At 41.6% G+C, this 20,316-nt stretch overlaps 1 protein-coding gene across 4 annotated transcripts in view; it reads right to left on the reverse strand.

Annotated features, from left to right (window-relative positions):
- SDK1 (sidekick cell adhesion molecule 1) overlaps positions 1–20,316 on the reverse strand; it is a 672,152-nt gene that overhangs the window by 85,663 nt on the left and 566,173 nt on the right. For all 4 annotated transcript variants that reach the window (XM_050966275.1, XM_050966276.1, XM_050966274.1 and 1 more), the window contains 4 exons: positions 16,918–17,033; positions 15,887–16,076; positions 13,063–13,161; positions 3,154–3,348 (listed from right to left, as the gene is read on the reverse strand). In XM_050966275.1, coding sequence (XP_050822232.1) covers positions 3,154–3,348; positions 13,063–13,161; positions 15,887–16,076; positions 16,918–17,033 — 600 coding nt within the window. The remainder of the gene's footprint in view (positions 1–3,153; positions 3,349–13,062; positions 13,162–15,886; positions 16,077–16,917; positions 17,034–20,316) is intronic.

Here is a 20,316-nt window from a genome sequence, read left to right on the forward strand (position 1 = left end):
CTATAAAGAGCCCTTCATTCCCTCTCCCCCACCCCAACTCAAAACATTTCCTTTATGGTTTGGCATTTCTCTGCAGCACACTCTTGCTGATGCATGAATGCCAAAAGATTTGTAAGCTATTAGCCATACAGAGTCTGCAAGTGCCAGAAGTGTGCATCGCAGAGTTAAACGTAAAGATCACTGTCTTGCACTGGCAGGACTAGACAGGTGTTTGGGGTTACTCTATTAGATGAAGTGAGTACCTGGTAAAGTCTTGTGGGGTTTTAATACTCTCATCTGCTAAACTCTGACTAGCTTAAATTTTGGGCATATCACATCTTGTATCCAGTTTCCCATGACAGGGTTTTAGTCTGTTGTTAAAGTCTTGATGACCCATTGGCATCTTCCTTTTTGTCAAAAAAATTCCCTGTTTGTAGGAAACTGTTCCTACAGAGGTCCAACATTACCGGAATTTAGCCACAAGCAATCTCAAATGTTAACTTTCCTGCAGAAGTAACTAAGCCATTTCATATGACTCAACAGAACTTTTTCACAGGCAGGGGCAAGAGTTTCTTGTTAAGTTTAACAATGGAGAATGTCAAGGCTCATCAACTTTGCTCTAACCAGCAGGTGTCACTATCCTGAAGGGCATTATACTAAAGTGTAAATCCAAAGGATCAAGAAATATCACGCTGTCTAGCTATAACTATTGCCATGAAGCACCTTGTGATAATTAAGTCATAACAAGCACCATATATATAAAGTTTTAGACTTGGATTTTCATAGGAATCTTTGTAGTGGGGGGTCTATCATGCCTTTGCTGCCTCCTGCTAGAGATGCCAGTGCCTGATGCCCCCCAGCTTAAGGAAAATCCAGTCAGTCTGGGCAATCAAAAAGCCTTAGTCCTCCAGGGGTGTGAAAGGGCCAAGAGGAGAGACTGACCAATCAGGAGCTAGCAGTCCTGTTCAGAAGGCTTGCCTGCCTCACCTCTTGTAATGGGGGAGTGCTGGGACAGGAGAGGAGCTCCTAAGTGTTAACCCAGAACCCCAGGGCCAGATCAAGGCCTTTGCTTAAAACATTGCAACAAAATAGTTATCTTTTATGCTTACTTGTTAGTTGAAAGGTGCAGACAGCCAAATTTGGAGTTTGTTTATTGCTGAACCATTTCAAAACTGATGCTGAGCTCACAGCATGGGCTGTTCTAATCCAGCTGGGCTACCACTAGCCTAAAGGAGTCAGGTGTCCAATCCTGACCGAGTTTCAATGAGACTTGGATGCCTATCTACTTTAAACTCCTTTGAAACTTCCATCTTTATTTGATATTATTAAGTGAATTTTATTAGTGGAGAAGTGAATATTCATTCATGAAAGCACAGACTATAAAGACTTTCATATTCTAGTTTGTTTCCTAACTGAACAGCTGCACCTTATGCATTTCCTCTCATCTTATTGATATGAGTGTCACCATTTTTCTTTCTCTCCCAGACACACAGACCAGACAGCTGGTCTCAACTTTATGGGATACATGCAGGGACACGTAGCCAGCTATTAGAGAGGGAAAGGTTTTGCTTTATATAATGACTCTCACATTCAAGATATCCCTACAGGCTTGATGATAATGGAGAACATTGTTATTGCAGTGAAAGTGGGAATTATACAGTGAGCGATTATGTGCTCAGCAACAGCTAATGTGCAGCGTTGGAAATTAGAAGGGCTATTTTTGAGAAAGAGAATGTTTCCCAGGACATTGGGGTCTTGCCTACACTTTATTGGAAAGTTCCATGCTTTTTTTAACCTTCCACTTGGGCAACAGCAGTTATGGGTGAGGAGATCTTGGGCTTATCAGTTCGGAAGGTGGACTGGACTGTTGGCATGTGTATTTTTAAAATTTTTCTACAGGTATTTTCCTTCCCTGGGGATGGCACCTTGATGCGACTGGAAAACTTGTGTGTTCCACTGACCCTGAGAGCTATGCCAGTGAAAGTTTTAACTCCTGGTAGGGCCACCCAAGCTGGACAGGTCAAATGGTTGGGACCAGACCAAAAAAAACCCAGCCCCACCGGTCTTCCAGGTTGGGGGTGGAGCAATAGGCCAACAATGGTATACTTGTAAAAAAGTTATAGAAACACAATAAAGCAGCCATTCCAGAAAACAGCGAGATACACAGGGATGGTGCAGCCTTGTTCATGCCCCTCACATCAATGGTACAGGAAGGATTCAGATTCAGGTTCAGATCTAGAACTTGTTGGACAATCATATTTCATGAACTGAGAAATAAAATGCAAAATCCCTTAGTGTTGCACGTCATGTCAGAACTAGGCAAGAACCAAAGTTTGCAAGCTGATCCCACAATCGGCAGGAGGGCTACCAGTTGAACCATCAGGCTTACTTATGTTGGGGCTTTCTTGTTATTGCTTCCTCATGAAATGTGGTTCCACTGTGAAAAGTGATTCTGTATAATTGGTATGTTGGAGTTCCATGTTTATTTTCTTTTTAGTCAATCAACTTTTCTTAGTTTACAATTAAAGTAAAAGTTTTTCTGTCAGATCTTCAGACTAAATTGAGGATCTCCAAGGCAAGGGGGATTCTTTCCTGCTTATGTGAAAACACCAGTACCAAATATTCTACAGATCAGATTCTGTCATATATTATTTTTTCTATAACATTTCTGAGGAACCCATCTCCTTGGTATTTAACTGGATTCAGTTACACCTGTGAAACCTCACTGTCGCCAATGAGGTTCCATGGGTGTAAACTGAGGGCAGAGGTGACTCTGGATTTGGAATGTAGTTAATAATTCTGAGCCAGATTAAAATCTGGGGATGCCCTGGCAGTGTGCATTAGAGCCAAAGAATGGAATAACAGGGAAGTCCTTAGGTCAGAACTGAGGTGCAGTGGCAGGGCAGTATGGGGGAAGCCTGCACAGCGTCTGCTCACAGCTGCCTCTCCTAATTAGTGCACTTAACCCTCTTTCTTTTTTCCTGAGACTACCGCCTAAATGTTTTATTTAGAAGTTCAGCAAAGACCTGAAAGAAAATATCTGACTGCAGAAGGGGGTTGTACATGGTCAACCCACTGCTTGATGAGAAAAAGTTCAATCTCCAACAATTCATCACATTCATTGTACTGATGACTACAGGCATGATGACAAGCTATGATGACTACAGGCATTACCTCTCTGTTCTGTAGTGATTACTGTGGCTTCCAGAGGCTCTCCCCAGCCCTGTCTGGTCTTGGCAGATGTCCGGAAGATGTATGCAGACTCAGGGCTGAGATCAGTAGCTGTGAACTGTCTGACTGTTGAGCCAACTTCCACTGTGGTGAACCTGTGAGGGCTGCTGGTTGCCAGGCGGTATGCAATTTGATAACCTGAATTCATAGCAACAAAAGCAGAGGAGTGAAGAGAGGTTAGGGTTGTTTTTCAAACTTTTAGTGGGGGAAAAACGCCAAGACTATTAGTTCATCCTAATTACTTATTTATTTGAAGGCAAAACAAAGTAATTCAGCTTTATAACAACCCCTCCCCCAGCCAGACGCAGTAAATTATCAGGGAAATTACACACGTTGCGATGAATGGAAGGGCCTTCTGAGTATTAATCCACCATGAAACGCATTTCACTTTTCATCCTTCACCAGAATGGGATATGAAAACAGTTTAATCTTTCCTGAGCATATTGGTACACTGAGAGAATGCCACAGGAACCAATAGAGTCCACATAATTGACTTTGACAGGCCAAGTCAGTTCACTGAAACTAATCTCTCCCTACTGTTCCCCTCCCCAGGACACATACACATTTACTGCAGAGCAGAGCATGCCAATTGAGAATTTTTTAAAACATGGGCATTCAGATTGCTTAGGCAGTGCAACATTCCTATCTCACACCCAGTTAATTCTCACGTCTGTTTGGAGTTATTTTTTCATCTTTCCTGCCCATGTGTAGACCTAGAATTCATGGTGTAGTTGATGGTACAAGCCTCTTTCTTTTAGTTACTTGGTGTTCCTGCTCTTCTCCTTCATGGCAGAAGATCAAGAGACTGTGAGGTCCTGCTTGAAAAATACCTCTTATGCTGAAAAGCTGACACCACACTTCATCTGTTTAGTACATTCTGCTCTGTTGACTCTAATCTCCTCTCAAGCCTTTCTGATGGTTACGAGTTTACAGTTTATCACACGTTATTAACGATCCAACTGTGCAAACTCGTGTGTCCAGGATTCTCACACACCACAAACAACAACTGTCCCCCAAAGAGAAAATACCAAATGTTCAAACCCATTCTGGAAATATTAGCAACTGTACCAGGTTCTCTTTCTCCTGGACCTCATTGGCAACTTTTAGTGCAGCGGCTATGTTCCAAAATTAATTCATACTAGAACTTGTGCAGTGCTCTGTTGTCCAAGCTGAATAAAGTCAGAACTGTTAAATGCTTCCATCAAGTTACATGAGAGAGGGTAATGGGCCAAAAAAAACCCACAAAACAAAACAACTGAACTCAGTTGTGACAGATTTCTGCCAAACCTTTGCTGATCTTCTGAACTACAAACAGAATTAGTGTGCTTTTCAGAGTGAATTCTGTATATGAGTATGTGTATTATCTTGTGAACCACAGAATTTACCTGGGATACAAATGATGTTATTTGTGTATGCAGACAGTGGTAATGATGGGGATGGTGTGTCACAGGGTGACTGGCCCCAGTAAATGAAGTAGGTACAGCTCCCAGGTACTAGAGCAGGTGCTCCCATTTGGCCAATTAGGAGGGATGCTTGGATTAGTCAGGAGACCCAGAGAAGAGAGCAGACTGGTTCAGTCAGGAAAGGCAGGTGAGAGCTGCCAAAGACCAGTGGGACTCGAGGACATCCTGGAAGGAAGCAGAAAATGTTTCCTGGGGAAAAGGTGAAGGCAAGGAGAGCAGCAAGAGGGGTTTGCTGGCTGGCATCTCCAAGGCGGAGAGCGAGGACCAGAGAAGGTTGAAGACAGACGAGTGGCAGAGGAGCTTACCTGCTGACATCCCCAGGGCTGGACAGCTGAACCCAAGGTAATCATGAGAGTGCTAGTGGGACTGAAAGATGCTCCCAGCAGAGAGGCCATGGGGTTCCTGCTGGGAAGAGTGGGGCTACACTCCAGTTGGAAGGGCTGGGGTGGCTGTCCTGGAACAAGGAAAAGAGAGGACTGACAATGTCCAGGCATGATTGAAGGTGCCAGTCTGTGGTATGTGGGGCAGCTAGGGACAAGATGTCTTGGGTTTGAAGGACTATTTACACTGGGTGTGGGAAATAGACTATTTGGAATTTTTGGTGGGGATGATTTGAGCTATGTTTTCGTAATGGTAATGTTGATGGACTAGAGGTTAAGTTTGCATGGAGTTATGGGGATTCTGAAAGGGGAAACCAAGGCAAACGAGACTGTCTTGCCATGGCCTGCTGCAGGAGGGTGATCCAGGTGGGGCCATCCTATTCCATGTTGATACTGATTGAATTTGTCTTCCTTGTATTTCCTTGTCTTTTTCTTTGGAGGCCACAAAGAAATCTGTGGCAACTATTAGCAGTGGGAATCTGAATGCTAGTATTGTATGCTGCTGTGACCCAGAGTTTCAGACCCTGTGGCTACACAAGCACAAGGGTAGGAGACCAGTCTTCCTTGGTATTCAAATTACAGCACGTGAAAAACAGAGAGGGAGCCAATGGTCTCAGCCCATATAAGAATAATGACATATACCGATGACAGACTGGAAGACCAACATTTTCAAACCTGAGTGCATAAAGTTAGGCATCTAAATAACCAGCTTGCTTTTCAGATTACCTGTAGCTCCAATTGAAGTCACTGGGGGCTCTGAGTTTGCAGTACCTCTGCACATGTAGCCATTTATTTAGGTGCATAAACTTGGATTTAGGTGCTTAATTTTGTGCACTCAAGTTTGAAACTTCTGGCTTTGGAAAATAAGGTGAATAGTAAGAGCTTGGGTAGTTTCTCAGAAACATTATAGGCCCAGCTGAGATAGCACAGATTAGAAACCTGAGCGTGTGGTTTAAAGTGCTGTTCTGCTATGAACAGTGACTGTAATATGACATAGTGAGGCTCTATATGTACTGTCTCATATAGAGTAACAGGGTTGGCCATCTCCTAAGCACCCTTTCATGGCCAGAGCTTGCTTTGCAGCATCCTACCTCTGTTTCCCTCTCTTCAGGGTCCCTTAAGAATGACACACAGATTTCCCTCTGGGTTAACACCACCCACCCCTGCCAGGGGTGGGTTTAGTAGCAGAAACAGTTCTTTGCCTGGGGTGTCATTAACACAGTTTAATAACAGAAATAGTTCTTAACAGAGCACAGGGTCCCAAAATAAAGACCATCACCCTAAAAAAGTCTATACTTCACGCTGGTGCCTTCTCTCACAGGCACAGCTTGCTCTTCTGTCATAGACTGTTCTCACAGTCCATCCTCTCAGCTCTTCCTAGCTGGAGCTTAGCCTTTGGGCAGTAGCATCTAGGTCCCAAACTTTGAGACCCAAACAGGTGCCTCCTGACATCTGGGCTCCTCTCTGACACACCCTTGATCTCAAGTCTCCCCTACTGAAGCTCTTAACACTCACTATAGTCCAGGGTCGGCAACCTTTCAGAAGTGGTGTGCCGAGTCTTCATTTATTCACTCTAATTTAAGGTTTCGCATGCTGGTAATACATTTTAACGTTTTTACAAGGTCTCTTTCTATAAGTCTATAATATATAACTAAACTATTTTATGTAAAGTAAATAAGGTTTTTTAAATGTTTAAGAAGCTTCATTTGAAATTAAATTAAAATTAAAATGGGTGGTCAGGACCTGGGCAGCGATAATGCCACTGAAAATCAGCTCGCATGCTGCCTTTGGCACACGTGCCATAGTTTGCCTACCCCTGCTGTAGTCTCTACAATTTCATGCTCTCTCCCCATTTCGCTGCAACCTCCGGCTGCTTTCTATAGATGAGTAATCACATAGATCTCTTCCAGGTGTTCGCTAGCACCCGTTACATTTCTCTGTGACTCCCCGATCAAATGTTTTCATTCTATGAGTATAAAGATGGTTTTCTAAGCTTATAGCCCTGAAATTCATCCTATGATCTGAATGTCAAACTATGTACTTTCTGGCTGCTATATCACTAATAAAGAGGGTGCAATTAGGGCTTAGTTAACAAGTGTGTTGATGACCCATGAGCCAGAAGACAATCCATCTTGCTCCCCCAAAGCTATACTGGTCTGCAGTGCTAACAGGAAATTTAGACTAACATTTTCACAGTTGGGTGACTAAAACTAGGTACCTAAATAAAAAATGATTTGATTTTCACAGGTCCTGAGCACTCGCAACTCCCAGTGATGTCTCAGAGGTACCCAACTTTGAACTTTCCAGCCTTACATTTTTCAGGCAAGTATATATAATCTATCCCTTTTGACCTATAGTTCCAAGCCTCCCATCCGTCCTGCACTCATCACCATGGTATTTCAGCATCTTTAACACTAGAGTAGTCTGTCTTATTTAAAGTCCAGAGAAAGACAGATCAGTAGGAAGAAGAGGAAGGGATATGTTGCGATCTCTTCTGTTTCTGTACATGTACAGAAAGCAGAATTGAGAGCACAGACACAGGTGATCAGAGTGGGGGAAACAGTAGAAAGAATGCATTGCGGAATTTATACAGTAGCAAGAGCAATGAAGGAAGAGGCAGATAAGACAGCTAAAGAAGTACAACAAGAGAAGATAAGAACAAGTAGTAAAACAGCAAGACTAGGAGGTGGAGGAAAAACATGGACTATTAAGAGAAAAGCAAATTCACTCTATCTAGTTGTTAAAGGGTAAGTACGCTATCAAGGGCAAATTATTGTTGGGCACTTTCCTCCCTGTTCTAATCCCTCTGACCTATAAAATAAAGTTATAAGTATTAGACATGAATGCAAAGAAAAATGCGTATTACCAAATGCTAAGACTAATGATAGACAGATGTACAAATTAATCAAGGAAACAGATTGACATACAGGGAATTATAATAACCGAGTTTTTAGAAGAACAAATTCTTACTACTCCTTAATGCTAGTTTAACTGTTAAGAAGATTAACAAGTAGACTCACTTGTCTCTGACAGCTATACAAATTCCTTCAGTGCAATCTGAAAAAATACAAGCTATCGTCATTCTCTCCCACATTTGCTCTGCTGGCTGGCAGTCAGGGAAAGCATTCCCCTTCTTGGTGGTTATGCAACCAGAGACTCCAACCTTCTTCCCACAGATGTTTCTTCAGAAGTCCAGTGTTCCCTCCCTTCAGTTCTCCTATCACCGTGAGTGGAAGGTGTATACGCTACCACATCTAAAGCCCAACTCACTCTTGCTATCACTAAAGCACCTGAAAGATAGTTGGAATCTGCGTCTTTGGTTTCTTGGGTCACTCTCTCCCGTGTCATCCTTTGATGTCCCAGAGTACCCAGGAGACACTCAGTCATGGAAGAGCAATTCTTGTCTTGGTTTTGAGTGCTAGAGAAGCAATATCTGAAGCATGGAGGTCTAAGCCACAGTTGAGCTTGGTTAAGTTAAGCTGAAGTGAAATTAAAATGGTAACATTATTAGGTTGCTGAATTTTAGCAACAAAAGGATGGAAGACTGCTGGAAGAGTTGAGTAAAATCAAACAAGGCAAATCAATAGAGGTAAATGGAAAGTGTTCAAAGTGAAATTAATACATACCTCAGGGCACTAAGAAGCAATGTAGCAATAATTGCGAAAGGAGCTATAAAAGCTCTTGCAGATGAACAAGGAAGCTCAGAAAGGAACAAAGGATAAGGGAGTCCCAGATATCTGGCAGAGAGGAGAGCTGGAAAGTTTACTGAACAGAATCAGGGAAATATGAATAAAACTTAAATGCAGAATGAAAAAAATTACACAAGGGTTATGACTATACGGCTTTTGTCATGTAAGACACCAGAGGGTCACGGGGGGAAAAAAAGAGTAAAAGCTTTAAGAGGTGGCTCAAGTACATCTTCTGGGACAGGAAGCTATTCTTCATGAAAAGCAATATTCCAGGTGGCTAATCACAGTATCCATGACAGATATGGCAATTTCCTGCAATATCTACACTGAAAATGCTGCAGTGCTTCAGTGAAGACACTACCTAGGTTGATGGGAGAACTTCTCCCAACAGTGTAGGTAATCCACTTCCCCACGAGGTACTAGTTAGGTTGATGGGCGAATACCTAGGGAGAGGTGAATGAAAATTCCCCACATCCAGTTATGCAAAACCCCAAGCTTCCTGAAGCTTTGCCCTGTGGAGAGGATGATTGTCTTTGGATCACCTGTTATGTGAGGCCAAGATCAAAGGCTCAAGCTGTATAAAGGGAAGATTGAACTATTTCTGGTGGTTCTGGTTCTGAATCTGATTTTGTAATGAACTTGTAGCCCGGAAAAAAAACAGTTGTGGGTTTTGAAGGACTGACACCTACCACAGCCTGAGGTTGGAGGTGGGGTGACTTCTTGCAAGCTTTTTAGCATGTGTCTAGGTTCATTTTTGTTAATTTTTCTCTGAATGTTTTAACCTTAAGAATAAATGTGCATGCCTACAAAGAGCGGTGGTAATTTGTGACTGCAATTACAGTTGTTCATAGCCTCTGGAGAGAAGCAAAGTGCAGATGCTGGCCTGTTTAGGTAGTCTGGCTTGCTGGAAATATCTCAAGTGTAGGCAGGGAGCTGTGCAGCCTGGAAAAGCCCCTCAGAAGGGAGAGGAACACAGGTCTCTACCCAAGAGAGGTGATGGCTGAGGAGCCAGGACCCTTGAGTAGGAATACAGATGCAGTTGCCCTGAAGCTGTCTCTGTAACTTGAAGGTGTTTTAGCTTTTTCCTTACTGTTTTCCCACACAGAGCCTGATCCTAAACCCACTACCGTTGCCGGGGAGCCTTTCCATTGACTTAAGTGGGTTTGGATCAGGCCCACAGTGCATAAAAAAAAAGTAGATACAGTCTTTAGGAATTTCTTTTTTTTTTAAATGTGCTTACATTTGCATGAGCATCTTTTTGCAAATACTTTTTGCATGTCTGCAATCAGTTTCATATGCCTGTGCTTTCTGAACTGAATACAAGGCAACAGTTTAAACTACCTGTTAAATGTTAGGTCACTGTAACACAACCACTTGATTCCCCAAAGCAAACAGGCAGGAGAATGACTACAGACAGTGAATACTAAAGCATCTTTCAAGCTCGTCACCATACAAAAGCCTTCAGAACCGACAGCACTGCTCACATGGGCTATGATGCATCAGAACGATAAACACTCACTAATTTGTCATAGAACTCAGGAAACGCTGAATGATATTGAGAGGTTACAGCCTGCCTGGTGCAGAAGCCATCCAGATTGTTCATTTTACCACTTTCGCTATTTAAGAGCCAGGGTATGTGCAAATGCAATACAGGATTAAAATGTGAATTTGCAAACATGGATTACATCCAAATTTTGTTCTAATTCTCAGACGAGTTCTTACACATAGTTTTGCAATAAGCTTCAGGTAAATGTTAGACACAAGGATACCATGAGGAGTACTAACCAGGGACTGGAAGGGTGCCGAATGAGCTCTCATTTTCAGTGAATCACTCACCGATATGAAGAGCACATATCCATAGTAATGCATCTTTGTTTAAATAGTATGTAAAGGACCTGTGTCTTGTGGCAAGTGGGTGGAATGCAGAAAAGGAGGAAGAGTAGGGGCCCAGGCAGTTACTTCAACACTCCCAAAAGAGGAGTTAGAAATATCTGCAGCTCTCCATAGTAAAATATTTAAACAAACAAGTGTTTTTCCCTCTAGGTGCCTGCCAGTGTTGCATGCTGCTAATTCCTCTCTGAAATGCTAGAACATGTTTTAATATGGATTACAAAAATGTTAGCTACAAAGGTGTTTGTATGCTCAGAGGGCCACATTAGCAGAGCAGAAACATTGATTCTAAGCCTTTGATTCTAATGTTGCTCTTGGGGGGGGGGGGGGGGGGGGGGGGAAGACATTTTCTCTTTCCAGCACCACTGATAGTTTGCAGGGCACCCTCCAGAACTGTATTAACCTATTTTCACCACCATTTCCAGCTCAGTGCACTTGGCTGTGATGGTTACAATTGCTTTCTAAAAGTTCACTGCAGTAAGGAGATTTAAAAAACAATACAGGAAAAAAGAGTAAATTGTAACCTTCATTTTCCAGTAGTGTTACAGGGCTATGCTGTTTTTCACATATTTTTGAGATACTCTTCTTTTGTTAGAAGGGACCAGAAATACTCTATGTGGGTAATTCTTACCCTTTCATTCTGACATTGCCAACTAATTACTTCCTTCCTTGGATCCTCATGTTATTATTTATCAGGTTTATTGAGACAGTGCATAAGAGTCAATCAAGAATGGTGCTGCAGTGTGCTAGATGCTGTGTAAACACAGAATAAGAGATAGTCCCTGCCTGTAAGGAGCTTACAGTCTAAACAGATAAGGCAAAGATCAGCAATGAGGCATAGTGTGACAGAGGAGGCACGGTTTATAGAGTGTTTTTTTTAATATTTTCCCAACATTCTTTATCAGTTGGAGTTTTCTGTAGACACATTCTGTGCTTCAAATCCTAGTTTCCTAGTAAATAAGCACATAGGAGGTAGTACTCCTTTATTTAAAAAACTAACAAACAAAAACCGCAAACCACACACCCAACACCTCAAACTGCAGGACTCTGTCTCTGACAGCTAACTCGTGCCAACTTTCATGCAAAGAATTTTTTTCTTGTGTTCAGGAGATCCCTGCAGCAGCTGCCTTCAAATCACATTTTATGACTTTCCTGCTCCTTCAGGTGCCAGGATTTCCTCACTTGAGTACTTTTGGAGGCCATGAACCTGAACGCTTTCTACAGCTATTGACTCAAGATTTGAACAAAATGTAAAAAAAACCAGCCTGTAATTTAAAGGGACACTATCAACCTAGTAAAACCCAAACTATGGGTCTACCTTAAAATTCTCCTAATGCTATGGGAAATAATCTCAGAATTCTAAATACAAGACCAAACTTCAGCAATGCCAGGTAACACTAGAGACAGAACAGAGGCAGCAGAGTCTAAAAGAATGAGCACAAGATGAGAAGTCAGGGTCTCAATTTCTGAGGAAGTGGGTATTTACCCACGAAAGCTCATGCTCCAAAACGTCTGTTAGTCTATAAGGTGCCACAGGATTCTTTGCTGCTTTTACAGATCCAGACTAACACGGCTACTCCTCTGATACGGGTCTCAATTTCCTCATTTTTAAAATGGGAATTAGCATCCCTACCTACCTACCTACCTACCAGGGCTGGTGGGAGGATTATTAATATTAGTCCAGAGCTTTGAAGACAAAAGTGCTATTTAACTACTCAGTACTTTATTATTAGATGTAGGAATGGATTAATATATTGTAAACATCTTCATACAGATCCCATTGTTTTTGTAAAAGTGACTGCTGGTTTGTGCATTGGAAAGCCATCTTGATAGGTCACGGTAAAGAAAATGTGATCAGATGTTTCACAGATTCTTGTAATTGAGTTAGCTACTACTATTGCTCTTGATGAAAAGCTAATTGTGAGTTAACTCCTTGTGACCTGACAGATGGTATTCTCCAAAGAAAAGCGATAAAGCAAAACACAAGAACATATACAACTGAGAGCTTAGGTGGCCCTGGCATCACAAGAGGAAAAAAACAACTCTTCCCCTGCCACAGAGTAGTAGGCAACTCCCCAAATATTCATCCAAAAAGGATACAAAACAGAAAAATGAGAGACAATTTAAATATAGTTCCATGAGATGACATGTGCATCTGACTCATGCAAATGTGTACCCTGGGGATCAAAAGAGTGTTACATTAGTTATACAGACTCTCACTGACCCTTCCAAGCCCCAGCCAGGGGTACCACACTTCTCAGCTGACAGCAGTGTAATATTTTAATTTGTTCATCTATGAACTGGGTTGGATGTGCTTTATAGTACTGAAAGTAAGAGGAAGAATAAGCACATATTCACAGTTCTCCTTCTGTTTTCTCTCTGCCTCTTCCTAACCATTGTGATTGGAAATTTAAATGTTGCCTCTCTTACCCAGAATAATTCCATTGGGTTCCTCTGGTGGTTGCCACACAATTCGTACTGATGTCAGTCTCACTTCAGGGAACACCAGCCTCACAGGAGGTCCTGGGGCTGAAAAGAAGAACAGAAATCACAAAAGTGGATATTATGTACCAAAGGAACTGCTAGTTCCGTGACAGCTGCTTGTTTAAACACTTCTCTGTCTGCTTTATACAGAAGTCAGGCCAAGCAGTATCTAACCAGAACTCCAGAGATGGCTGTGAGCTTATGATGCTGTACATGCACACACTGGTTTTATTGTGAGGAATTCTGTGAAAGGCTGGGTGCCTCTAGCACCACAGAAGAGTAAATATAATACCGCAACCACACATTCTAGAATGCTTTGCTGCACCTATAAAAGTGTGTAACAAGGATGCTTTGACAAATGACTTCTGGCCTATGCGAGAATGATCTCATAACAGCATTGCTGGGAATCCCTGTGAGCCAATCAGATTACATACTTCATCTAAGTCACTACATAGCTGATTATATTCTAGGGTGCGAGGCACTGAGCTATCTTTAAAGATAGAGAGAGAGAATGTGTCAGCTTAATCCCCTTCATGCCTGTTGAAATTGAATAATATCGTCTAATTCTGCTGGCAGCCCTAGCTTTGAACTCCCTTCTGATTTTACATATGCATTTTGTACGGGTGTCTAGGCTCGAGAACCTTTGTAAGGTCAGAAGCTCATTATAAGCACAGATGCCTGGCACCCAGGTTGTCCATCTCAGGTGCACAAGGTGAGTTTATGCAAATTCACAAATATGCAGGTTCTGAAATTCTCCGTAAGCACAAATCTCACCGGCACTGTCACTGATGATACTTTTAATTAAATTGAACTGAAAGAAGACACAACGTGTTTATGTCAGGAGTTTGGAGATGGAAGAACAATTTGTGTCATTCGCCAACATATATTTTAGGAGGGAACTGTTATAATGAGCTTGTCTTTGACAAACAACCTTAAACGTTTCTCATTACATTTTGGTTTATGGAATTCAGTGAATGCACTATCTCCCTGTAGAGTTTTGCTACAATATTCTGCACTCTGCCTCGTCTCTTAGAAAAAGGCTAAGTTACCACACAGCTAGTGTGTTAGGAGAATGACTAAAGCAATGATTGGGGGTAATTGCACTCTTCCTCTCTGCAAGGCACATCCTTAGTGCTTTGCTGGAGACTGCAGAAAATATTGTACTAAATCAGAGGTCTGAACATGTTCTCAGTCCAATGTAATTACTTCTATAAAGTTTCTTATGGAAATCAACAGTTATTTAATTTCTGTTGGGAGCTTTAGATCTGAAAGGATTTGGGATTTTTATTTTTATTTATTTTTATTAGGATGAATACAAAAAAAGAGTTTTCAACTGCCACGTTCTTTATACTTGCTTATACCCTACTGAAAATGCAGAGAAAATGGTCACCTTTAAGTGTTCAACACCTCTAAAGCTGAAAAATATTTTTACTGTTGACGTACACTTCAGACAAGTTAAAACAGAAACAGGAAGTGGCTCTAATCCTTTCAACATGTCAAACTGCACAGAGGAATCTCTGAGCTCATAGGAAGCATTGGAGGGGATTACAAAGGTAAGCCTATATGGTCACTTTTCAAAGGTTAGTCTCTTATTGACTAGAACAAGCAGATGAACGATTGATAGACTTGTGGGTTGGGTTTAAACAGAAGGTTGCAACTTTATTAATTTTACCTTGTGGAGGGGCACTTCATTGCCTGCCCCAGCTCTCATGTATGAGGCATTTAATTAATTTGTTCCAGTGAAGGTTCCAGGGTTCTTACCACAAACCAAAAAATAACTTGAGGTACATCCTTCCTCATCTACTCAGGCACTCAGTTCAGTTGTGAAACCTCTTCCCCCTGGTTCTCTGCATAAGCAGGGTGGCATGTCAGAGGACACAAAGGCATGCGAGGGGAACCTCAGTACTCAAAGACTTCGAAGTTCTTCTGCTTCATGAGAACAAGGTCCAGCTGTACAATCCTGGAGGTCTTGCTGACCTCTGGAAGCTGGCTCTTCTCACCTTTACCCCAGGACACCAGCTGCAAGTTGTGACGAGTCAGCAATCTAAACAGTGTTATAAGTAGGGCTCCATGTCTGTCAGAGGTTGAGGAAGTCACAGATTCTGTGACTTTCTGTGACTTCTGCAGCGTCCAGCATGGCTGAGCCAGGTAAAAGGGTGGGGGGGAGAGAAACCCAGCAGCCAGTCAACTGTCTCCATCCCCACTTACTCAGCCAATGGCTAAGCAGAGAATTGAAGGGAGGAAATCCCCTCCCTGCTGTGCATGCATTTGGACTTCTCTCATTCCCTGATGCCCAATCAAAGTACCTTCTCTGGTAAAGGCAGCACAAGGTGTTCTTTTGCAGAACATTCTTACTGGAAGGCCAAACTCCATATCGCCTTCAGACCCAGTCAGGACTAGATTTGTTTATTGTGTCCTATTACAGCATTTCTTGTTTTAGTGCTAAGATGGCAGTATTGTAGAAGTTCATCACTGGGCTGTCAAACTTCACTCCAGCCTGGAACTAGCTCTCTGAGGTTTGAATGAGAGAGAAATGAAGTTTTTTGGCTTTTGTCAATTACGGGGGAAAATGTTTTCAGTTTTTGGGCCCAGAACCTCAGCTTGCCCCGAATGCTGTGCTAATTGACACTAGCCAAGGATCAGATTCTTTGTTTAAAATTGCAAGCAAATCTAGGATATATTTTAAAGTTTGCATAATGAAAAAAGCTTTTATTTTAAAAAGAAATGCTAGAATGAATGGGAAGAACACTTGAGCGACCCATAAACTCACCATCATCCTTGGTTCTCTCTATGACTGGAGGAAAGTTAGGGACCCCATCTCCAATACGTGTGAATGCCAGCACCTGAATCTCATAAAGAACGTATTTCCTCAAGCTGGCCAGCAGGACACTCTGTGTGTGGTTACCTCTCACTATTTGGGTCTTTAGTTCAGAGTCCAAATCTTTTGCTTTAAACAGAATCTGCAAGAATAAACACAACAGAAAAAGTATGGTTATCAATCATTATCCAAAAGGATTACAAGAAAGATTGTATGTATTTTGGGTTCTTCCTGATCTTAAAATATAAAGCAACAGACTCAACTGGGCTTTTTTGCACAGAGCAAACAGGTCATCCCATAGACCTGAGCACTGGCTGTATATAACTCAGAAGGTAAGCCATGAACTGCTGGACATGTGAAGGGAAATCAGTGATGCTGCATGCTTGAACCTGAGAGATTATGACTTCAGAAGACAGAAGGCATTGTTAGAAAGAACACAACTCTGCTGGATACTTTGCCCTCATCTCTGGTGACTGAACTGCAATGATCTGAGACGATGAGGTGAGTATGAGCAAGCCTGTTCTAGGATCTTGACTGATATCCCTTTCTGTGGTCTCTGCTTCGAGTGGCAGGTGTAAATTCCAATTCAAGGAGACATACTCATGCTAGCTCTGATTGAGTTTGCATGCTTTAAACAGAATGTAGATGTGCGATATGAGCAACAGGAGAAGCTAGCCGCCGAAAGTACAAATCCATCTGAGACACTAGGCATGAAGTTGGGGTACCTAGCCCACTCCTGCTGTTCATGTCACCATGACAACATTCTATTTTTAGCATGCTAGCTTGACCAGCGCGAGTGTAGTTTATATTTCCAGCTCCAAGCGTAGACATACCCTAAACCAATCAGATCATCCTCCAAAGAAAGAGAATATTTCCTGACCCTTCTCAAAAGAGAAATGGGTAAATTAATATGCATCTGGTAGATAATAACTATCAAATGGAAAAACAGCCTAGCAAATTGTATTAAAACCTCGACTGTGTACCTTGTAGCCCAGAATAAGTCCATTTTGCTCTGGTTCAGGTACTGATGTCCATGTCAGTAGGATCTGGGTGGAGCTTACTGCTTCAGCTGACACATTCTCAGGGGGAGCAGAAGGAACTGCAATCATATGGAATCACAGACATTAGAGACAGGTCTTTCCTATTATGTCACCTACTTCATCACCCTTCCAGCTCAGGATTGTTCCCTACAGAGCATTTGCTTCTGTCTTGTTTAGTTTAGTTTTCAGTCCGTTGCAAGACTTCTCCACAACCTAAAACAGATAAAAGTCCATTTTTCTCTGATATTCACCCTATATTTCCCACTCTTAAATCTCACCCTGTTTTTCCTTGCTCTATCCCTCCTTCTACCCTAATTTCTCACTAATTCTTCCTGCAGACCATGATATTTGTGAACAACCAAAGATTTAAACTATGGATAGTCCATTGCTGGGTGCTCATTTGTTTTATTTTTATAAAATAATAATAATAATAATAATAATAATAATAATAATAATAAAGATGGAAATTGGGATTTAAACGCTTAGCATTCTATATACTTTGCAATAATTAGAGTCAAGTTAGCATTGGACTAATGTAAACATCTTTCTCAATATCTCTGTCACACGTTTTATTTCCCTGTGTTGAAAGCCAGAGATCCTTATATATCAGGAATTTATCTGAAGGTGCAAATCTGTTCCAACAAGACGTTTTACATCTGTCCTGCTTCCTATGCTCTCTGAAAGGAAATTATAGCATCTTGTGTAGAATTGGGAATAATTTCAGCCTCTGGATTGAGCCCAGACCTCCCGATTCACTGAGGATTGCTCCAACCTCCAAGCCTTTTGATTAGGGTGTAATGTACAAAATGACAATGTTGTAAATCTATCACTGAGGAGCTCAGCTTGGATCAGCAGGGTATAAAAGGAAGACATGCCTATTTCATTTAAATTATAAAACGTGATTATCGGGCCTTACGAAACTAGAAATATGACTGGAACTAAATTACTGACTCCTCACTGACCTGAAAGCAGAGGGATTCTGCATCTTCTGACTATATTACCTCTCCAGGCATCACAGAAGAACCACACAACCGCAACTTTAACACCATGCAGTTATGCAATTAAATTTGGGAGGCTGCTTTTAAGGGTTCAACAAATAAGATTTTATTTTGTCCCTTTCGTCTTTTTTTCTGTACATTTCTAATGTCTGAAGGGCATAATCCTTTTAAAAGCATGATACACCTGTCAAGCATCAGAGAACACTCATTTGCCAAGGAAGAGAATTTATACAAGCACACGTGGAAAAGAAGGCTTGAATAAGGTTTTGAGTGCATCATCAAGGAAGCGCAACGCCCCTGAAAAAGCCAGCACTCTCTTTGCAGTCCAAACTGAAAGCAGAAGAAAAGCTGTTATGGAGGGCTAGCTCCTGAGGCTGCAAGCAGCAAGAACAGTATAATGAGTATGAGACAAGAATATATATTGGAAAAAAAATTCACCAATCCACATCCCGGTGCACTGAAGGTTAACCGCATATACAGTCGTTTCTGAAACCATTTCCCTGTTACCAATTACCTAGGACATGAGAAACACAGCACCGTCACATGACAATGCAGCAGACTGAAATCAGATTTTTCCCCCCTTTCTATGCTGAAGTGTTTTTTATCTTCTTCTAGATTTATGCCCCACAAGGATATAATTATGTTAAAAGAAAACAGATTGCCAGGAGCCATGAATGTCTTTGGATCGCTGCCATAACTTTATCTGTAGATCTTCACAAAGAGCTACTCCCACATGAATTACTTTGGCGGGAGAGGGAAAGGAACCAGAATAAGTGTAAAGGAAAGCAGCCCTTTTCCAGCCACATTTATTCATATTTTCTCTGCTTTGAATTATCCTTTTTACAAGAGAAGACTTTATTTTTACTAATAATCTTTTGCTTTTTGGTCAGCTGCCATAAGTTCTCCAGAGTTCACAGAAGGTTGCAGCTGAAGTTGTGCTCATAGTGTATGCATGCATCTTTAGGTTGTGTATATGATCACTTATTACTGCTAGCAGGAGTCTAACAATGCAGGAAATGGAGCTTTCTGAAGATTTGCTAGCCCAGCCTCTTGATGCTCTCTCTCACCTCTCAGTAATGGACAAGGCAAATATTTCCCCAATTACCACCTTAGGAATGTAAGCACAATACCTAAATGGCAACTCTTTTTACTTGTCAAGTGCTTACCAAACCTTTAGTTTGTGTCTGTTCTGGCACTCCACTGCAAATCTTTTTTTGATGGTCATGTTTCTATTCCAAGGGGGAATCAGATTCAAGATGATCACTAGACAGGGGATGTGAATGTGTGTGTTTGTGAATTGTGTTTAGTGATAAGGTGATTGAATTTATGGCTGTTTTTCACCGAGTGCCACAACCAGAATACAATGCTGAAAAGTCTCAAAAGTATAAAGTGAAAGACACAAAAAGTTGAAGCTAAATGTTGAGACAATCTACTGTTCTCCATGAGGTAGTTAGAAGTAATGCCAATTGCACGGGTACTTTGCGTGATTAGACATGGGAAACTACAGAGAATCTACTGGTATTTTTCACTGGACCTTAGCAGAAGCTCATGGTTTTGTAGCTACGTTCACCATCACCATAGCCTCATTCTGTCCATTATACCTGGAGTGCCTCATTGTGGTGGGACCATACATCCCTGTCCTGACTCAAACATTCTCATACTGTAAATGCAACAAAGGTTCATAGTTCATCTCTTTATCTGTGTCAGTGACAATCGTTACAATCCATTGGTCTCTATTTTGGATTTTACCAGGAAAGTTCAACTGTCTTAAAAGATGCCACACCATGGAGTGGTCCACTGGTTCCTTGTATTAGCTCACTTAAGTTAACTGAACCAGTCACATTTTGAAAGTAAAAATAAAGCTGATAATTTGTACATCTTATGTTAGTTAGAGATGATGCTTCCGACCTATGGCTATGGTAAAAATAATAGTGTTGCACCATAAAACCCTTTGTTTATAAAGTGAGTTAGACATTATAGGCCAGATCTTCAGCCAGTGTAAATTGATATAGCTCTATCAGCTACGATGGAGCAATGCTTCTTTACACCAACTGAGGATTTGGCCCTATTTCTGCAATAAAGCAATGCTTTATCTCAGCATCTTAACTGCTTCATGAAGGTCAATGTCTGAAACACTAAGAGCTTGATCCTCCCACAGATACGTGACTGTGCTTGTGCAACAGCTGATTTTGTAAGACAAGTGGCTATGCACATCCACATAATCAGGAAGCACTATGAGCCCACAAATACTAGGGCAATGGATTAGTGCATTTGAGATGAATTATATGAAAACATGAGGTTATGGATCAAGAAAGAAACATTCGAATCAAGGTTGCATGAACAC

Source organism: Gopherus flavomarginatus, chromosome 9 (genome assembly GCF_025201925.1).
Source record: "Gopherus flavomarginatus isolate rGopFla2 chromosome 9, rGopFla2.mat.asm, whole genome shotgun sequence".
Classification (NCBI taxonomy): Eukaryota; Metazoa; Chordata; order Testudines; family Testudinidae; genus Gopherus; species Gopherus flavomarginatus.